At 41.8% G+C, this 7,337-nt stretch overlaps 1 protein-coding gene across 1 annotated transcript in view; it reads right to left on the bottom strand.

Annotated features, from left to right (window-relative positions):
- PRKCH (protein kinase C eta) overlaps positions 1-7,337 on the bottom strand; it is a 345,031-nt gene that overhangs the window by 26,619 nt on the left and 311,075 nt on the right. The window contains exons 11-12 of the mRNA XM_007949086.2: positions 4,237-4,375; positions 3,152-3,340 (exon numbers count right to left, since the gene is read on the bottom strand). Coding sequence (XP_007947277.1) covers positions 3,152-3,340; positions 4,237-4,375 — 328 coding nt within the window. The remainder of the gene's footprint in view (positions 1-3,151; positions 3,341-4,236; positions 4,376-7,337) is intronic.

Raw genomic sequence — 7,337 nt, 5'->3', positions numbered from 1 at the left:
TAACCAGAAGGCTGGTGGTTCAAACCCACCAGCCACTCCTCGGAAGGAAGGTTGGGCAATCCTACTTCCGTAGTGATATTGTCTCGGAAACCCAAGGAGGGGTCGCTATGAGTTGGGGTCAACTCGACGGCAAATAACAACAACAACAACAACAGTACCAAACATAGTGACCTTTACAAACCAAGGCCAACACCACAAATACCTGTATTTCTATAGGCTAAACTAGCATTGTCATTTGAATTATAAATTCTGGGGTTCTTCTTTTACATTTTAAATATTAAAAATGCTAAATTATACACCAGTGTTCACTGTAGCCCTATTCACAATAGTTGAAAGGTAAAAATCACTGAAATGTCCATCAAGAGATGAATGGATAAACAAAATGTGGTATATACATACAATGGAATAATACTCAGCTATAAAAAGAAATGAAGACTTGATACATTCCACAAGATAAATGAACCTTGAAAACATTGTGCCGAGCAAAATTACCTATCATAAAGAACAATTACTATATGATCTCACTTAAATGACATAAGCAAATACATCAACCCACTGCCATCACATTGATTCCACCTCATAGCGATGCTATAGGACAGAGTGGAACCATCATAGGGTTTCCAAGGCTGTATGTCTTTACGGAAGCAGACTTCCACCTTTCTCCTGTGGAGCAACTTGTGGGTTTGAACCACTGACCTTTTGGTTAGCAGCTGAGTGCTTAGCCACTGTGCCACCAGGGCTCTAAGGAACTAGAAGGAAACCAAGAATTATTAGTGATTACCAGGGGTAAGAGGGTTGGGGGTAAAAGGAGTTTTTGCTTAGAGGACAGTGAGTTTATGTTAATGGTGGTGGAAGACTACAGAAAAGGACAGTGAGAATGGTTGCACAATATGCAGAATGGAATCAATGTCACTGAATTAGACATGTAGAAATTGTTGAACTGCTTTATGTTATGTTGTGTATGTTTTCACAACAATAAAAAAAATAGTAATAGGATTAAATACGCTCATCATGAAAAACATTAGAATTACAACTCTGGTTGTTGCAAGCCACGGGAGGTTGAAATGCCTTGAAAGTCACCAAGCAACAGATTCTGGCCATGGAACAAAGCAATCCAGACTCTGAAGCACGGTTGTGTTATCACAGTCCAGAGCATCGAGGTAGATTGGCCATGGGTAAACCAGGTGAGTAAATTTCCTTTCAGGAAGTTAAGAAACTTCATGGCACAAATTCACAAAGACAAGCCCTTTTCCCTGATTTTTCTAGTCATTAAAATACAAAAGCCACATTCTTGGTTTCCTTAGTCTAAACCTTCCACTAAATATACAAAGAAACTGTTCCTAGGAAAACATGCTAGATAGGAGACATTTTGGTAGAATCTCAAAGTAATTCACTTTTATTTGAGTTGTGTGCTTCCTCGATTTCAGGAAAGTACTGGCAGCTAGGCTTGAGAATCAAGTTATGAATCATGAATTACAGTACACTTGGGCAATACGTGCCTGAGAAAGAGTTCTGTGTTTATTTTTCTTGTAGTGATGCAGAGAATTCTTAGGGACAACACTCCCTTCAGACCCAGTACAAAGTGACCTGCATATCAAATGTTCTTGAAATGGTACCAATTATATGGCTGGAGATGACTTGCATATGACTTGAAGAAAAGTAATTCTTATCACATGTTGTTGTTGTTGTTGTTATGTGCTGTCGAGTCAGACCCAACTCATAGCGACCCCTCTTTGGGTTTTTGAGGCAGTATCGCTACGGAAGTAGATTGTCCCATCTTCCTTCCGAGGAGTGGCTGGAGGGTTTGAACTGCCAGCCTTCTGGTTAGCAGTCAAGTGCCTTAGCCACTATGCTACCAGAGCTCCCAATTCTTATCACACAGATACTATGAAGAAAAGAAAAGAATAAAAGATCAGTTCTTCAAGCAAGGGAAAATCAGAACTATACATGTAAATAAATAGTATCAATTCTTATCACATAGATACTATTTATTTACATGGATAGTTCTGATTTTCCCTTGCTTGAAGAACTGATCTTTTATTCTTTTCTTTTACTCATCTTTATACCCTTGTGCACATAACAGGTGATAATATATGCTTTTCGATCTCAACTAATGTGATTATGGGGAGCTCTGGTGGAGTAGTGCGTAAGGCATTTGACTGCTAACCAGAAGGCTGGCAGTTCAAACCCACCAGCCACTCCCACGGTAATCTACCTCCATAGAGATACTGCCTCAGAAACTCAAGGAGGGGTTGCTATGAGTTGAACAGACTCGATGGCAATGAGTTTTTTTTTTTTTTTTTTTAATGTGATTATGAGGAACCCTGGTAGCACAGTGGTTAAGTACCTGGCTGCTAACCAAAAGATCAATGATTCAAACCTACAAGCTGCTCCATGGGAGAAAGATATGGCAGTGGGCTTCTGTAAAGATTACAGCCTTAGAACCCCTATGAGATTGTTCTATTCTGCCTTATAGGTTTGCTGTGAGTCAGAATCAATTTGATGGCAACAGTTTGGTTTTGGTTTTTAATATGGGTGCAGAACTGACCCAAATTATGTGTGATATCTTAATTTTCAACATAAAGGCACCAATTCCATGTTTCTTCCTCACTTCAAAGTAAGACTTTCAACACAGAGCTTGAAAACATACAGAAAAGACCTCCTTGACATTATACATCTGACATCTGAATCCTTAGCCTTGTACAAGAAATAACATGAAGGCAAAAAAGAACTAGAGGTTTGGAAAAAACCCCTTCTCCTCTCCTAGTATTAAGAGAAAAGTCCCTTTACCCTGTTCCTTGGACAGTGCTCATGGAAACACAATTATCATATTAGACCTGCAGATAGTTTGCTGTGAACTGAGTCAAGGGAGCAGCCCCATATTTAAACTAAAGCCCCAAGTGGTAAAAATACTTGATATATGGCAAACAAAGCTATCAATTTCTATTGCAATTGGCCTAGAAGTAAGTATTGCATAAGATAGGACACAGCCTAACAGAACTCTAGTTCTTTGCTCCTTTAAGTTAAAAAAACACAAATTCTGGTTAGAGCTGGTAGCTTGCTGTGCGGAGGTATTAAAAAAGACACAAGTAACACATACATCAAGCTGGTTTGCAGTAGGTTCAAAGCTGGTGGGAGAAGCCAAACTTACAGATTTTAGGATCCCGGTGGCATCTTCATGGAGCCAAGTAGGGTAGACCACCTCATCATTCAGTATGGCCTCAAAGAGGTCATCTTCATTCTCTGCCTCAAAGGGTGCGTGCCCACAGAGCATCTCATAGAGCAACACACCCATTGCCCACCAATCCACGGCAGGTCCATAGAGCATTTCCTGCAGGATCTGTGTAAAGGGGATGACAGGAGAAATGCTGTGTGCATCTTATAGTAAGTGTGATGTTCTGCTCATAACAACTACGGAAAATGATGGATCAGGAAATATCAAAATAAGTAAATGAAGTCTCCTTGCTGGCATATGTGTTTCATTCCACCTCTATGGAATGGTCTGTCTTCCTTGTGGTCAATGCAGAGTAGCTTCTCACCTGGGTCTGTTCAAACAGTTATCATCTGCTTAGCCAATGGTCATGGAAGGACAAGGTAAGGGCATGTAATGTTCCAAATCAGAAAGAGTTTTGGAAATATATCAATCTATAAGGAAAAGGAGAGTCCTTGGGTGACACAAAATGGTTAATGCCCTTGGCTGCTAACTGAAAGACTGAAGGGTAGAGTGCATCTTGGAAGAGTGGCCTGGTGACTGACTTCTGAACAATCAGCCATTAAAAACCCCATGGAGCACAGCTCTGCTCTGACATACGTGGGGTCATCCTGAATCAGAACTGCCTGGGCAGCAACTGGAACTGGTATAAGGTAGAGACGAGGCTCATTCATATAGGAAAAATTCAAGAGCTCTTCTGTAGTTCTGCTAAGTGGAGCCAGGATTAAATCACTAAAAGAAAAATAAATAGTTTTAACTGGAGTACATTTTGTCCTTATTCATGACTAAAGCCTAGAATAAGTGCAAAGCTGAAAAACCAAACAAACAAACTCAAATTCCTATTTAGAAGTACTAGGACATTTTCAGCCATCATTCAAACAATGAACCATTAGTGAGCTGCCCTGGAGACCTCAGCTTTCCTGCCCAGCCCACAAAGCTGGAGAGCAAAAGCAGTCTAAGGTATTTCCGGTTGGGGTAACTATGGAGATCGAATTTCAAAAGCTGCACCAAGTCATTGCACTCACCTCTGGAGCAATATAATCGGGTGTGCCACAGAATGTTGCCGTGGTGACACCATTACAGATCCCCTCCTTGCACATTCCGAAGTCTGCCAATTTACAGTGGCCCTCATGGTCCAGCAGGACGTTATCCAGTTTAAGATCTCTGAAAGAAACAAATAGGAGCATGTGATAGGCCATCCCCCTGAAAGAAATGACTCAAGGCATGAGCGATCAGACTTTGGTGAGACTGAGTGAGGTTTCCTTCAAGAAGAACTTGTATGGGCTATAAGCTGTTCATGGTGTTTGCAATCCAGGCTCTCCAGGGCTCCAGACTGTCTGTGATAAAAGCTTAGATCAAGGCTCAGACTGTGCCTGACAGTTCCTAGATGGTCCATATGGGCTAACCACATAGAAAGAATGGGCTGAGGGTAGAATGTGACTTTTCCAGGGTTCTTACTTACCCTGTACCCGTAAGTAATCCATCCACCCCTTCCCCATCCTTCACTCTGGCATTGATCTCTGCTCATTGGTGTTTACTTGATGACCATTCACTGAGCAACTGACTACTGTGTCAGGGGCTGTAACAGGCGTCAAGTACACAAAGATGATCTGTATCTCCCAGGAACTCATCCTGTAATGCAGATACAGGTATTTCCTAGACTATAAGTTCCATGATGACAAGGACCAGGCTGATTTGGTTCACCATTGTGCCTAGCCTGGTGCACTCAATGAATACTTAAGAAAAAAAAAAAAAATACACACACAACACATACACATATACACACATAATCAACAACTCTTGTATAATACAAGTGGCATGATGGAAGTACAAACCAAGGGCTGCAAGAAGAACACAGGAGGGAACAATTAATTCCTTCTGGTAGGAGAGGGACATAGCTCACAATAGAAGTAGTAAATGAGACATCTTAAAGCATGAGTCCGAGTTTTCCACTCAGAGAAGAGATGTGTGAGAAGGTTGCCATGGGTGGATAGATGGAGCAGGTGCACAAGGCCAGGTACCAAGGTGTGGACATGACAGTGGGCTCTGGGAATCCCATTAGGTGCAGCGAGGCTGAAAGGGGGGCTAGCATGAGATCACTGGGACCAATACGTTCCCAGAGCTGAAGAAAATTAGACCCAAACTGTGACAAGCCCTGAATGCTGTGCTAAGGAATTTTGACAGTTAGATATTAGATTAAAAAAAGGACCCATTGAAGATCTCTAATTAAGGGATTAAAAGGTTAGAAGCTGAACAGGAAAGGTCAGCTAAAGATGGGTGAGACAATCCAAGGGTAAGTGACAAAAGGAATGGAAAGTAAGGGGTCAGTTAGTAGAGTTTCAGTCAAAGCAAAATCGGTAATAAGGCTTGATGACCACTTCGAGGTGGGCGAGGGAGAGGAGGCAGAAACGATGACTCCTGAGTCCCTGTCTTGGATTCAATGGGTTAGTGAGGATGTTAATAACAGGAAAAGGACAAATGGGAGTAAGGACAGGGTTTACTGGGTTTGGGTGTACCCCAGGTACACAGCAGCCACAGGAAGCCTCGTAGATTCTGGTGAGCCCAGGATAAAGGCACTTTCCACTCCTCCCTTAACTCCTAGTGGTAGAATCTACTTGAGGGAAATGAGTTTTAAGCAGCAGATCTGTTTGCTAAGAAGCCCAGCAGCTGCCGTGCAGGCAGGAATAGGATCCGATACTGATAAAACTGTCTGCAAATACATAAAAAGCAGTATGTTGAAAAACTGTTTGGTGGCTCCCCAAAAAGTTAAACAAAGAATTACCAACTGACCCAGCAATTCCATTCCTACATATATACCCAAAAGAACTGAAAGCAGGGATTCAAACAAACACTTGTACACCACTGCTCATTGCAGCATTATTCACAATGGCTAAAAGGTGGAAACAACCCAAGTGCCCAACAACAGATGAATGAATAAACAAAATGTAGTATATCTGTACAATGGAATAGTACTCAGCCATAAAGAAAAATGAAGTTCTGATACATCCTATGACATGGATGAACCGTGAAAACATTATGCTGAGTGAAATAAGTCAGGTACAAAAGGACAAATAGTATATGCTCCCATTTATGTGAAATAGGGAGCTCTGGTGGTGTCGTGCGTAAGGCATTTGACTGTTAACCAGAAGGCTGGTGGTTCAAACTCACCAGTCACTCCTCAGAAGGAAGGTTGGGCAATCTAATTCTGTAGTGATACCACCTCGGAAACCCAAGGAGGGGTTGCTATGAGTCAGGTCCGACTTGAAGGCAGTATGTTTGGTTTTTGAGGAACTCTGGTGGTGTAGTACCTAAGGCAGTTCAAACCCACCAGCCACTTCTTGGGAAGAAGGTTGGGCAATCTACTTCTGTAGTGATACTACCTTGGAAACCCGAGGAGGGGTTCCTAATAGTTGGATCCGAGTTGACGGTAGTGAGTTTATATATGAAATAGGCAAATGTAAAATAGAAAAATGCTAGAGACAAACATTCATCAATGGTTACTAGAGGCTGGAAAAGAGCCCTGGTGGTGCAGTGGTTAAATGCTCGGCTGCTAACCATAAGGTCAGCAGTTTGAACCCACCATCCACTCTGTGGAAGAAAAGACCTGGTAACCTGTTCCCTTAAAGATTTCAGCCTAGGAAACTCTATGGGGGAAGTTCTACTTTGTCCTATAGGGTCACTATGAGTTGAAATTGACTCAAAGGCACACAACAAGAACAGGGGCTGGAGGGTGGGGAGGAATGGGGATTTGCCCATGAAGATGAGTTTCTGTTTAGGGTGATGAAGAACAGTTGGAGATGTATAGTGGTCACAGTGCATGACTTGGTGATTGTACTGAATATCACTGAATAGAACACTTAAAAATGGTTAAAATGGTATAATTTTTTTGTTATAAATATATTTCCCACAAAATTAAAAAAGAAAAACTCGGTGCTTTCCTGCAACACAGCCCTGCCCAGCACAGGCTTCTTACAGCTGGCTGTGTCACTGTGTATGCCCCACACTGTTATGACACAATTACTGACACAAGTTACAACACAGTTACTGACACTCTGTCCTCTCTCAGAGGATGAGAGAAGCAACCCTGTCTATTGGGTGATATATTTATGCTTTTTTTTTTTTTTTT

The sequence above is a fragment of the Orycteropus afer genome, unplaced genomic scaffold (genome assembly GCF_000298275.1).
Source record: "Orycteropus afer afer isolate SDZICR_OR568_19922 unplaced genomic scaffold, OryAfe1.0 scaffold00237, whole genome shotgun sequence".
Taxonomy (NCBI): domain Eukaryota; kingdom Metazoa; phylum Chordata; class Mammalia; order Tubulidentata; family Orycteropodidae; genus Orycteropus; species Orycteropus afer.
Note: the sequence above shows the minus strand (reverse complement) of the source record. Positions and strands in the feature narration are given on the sequence as shown.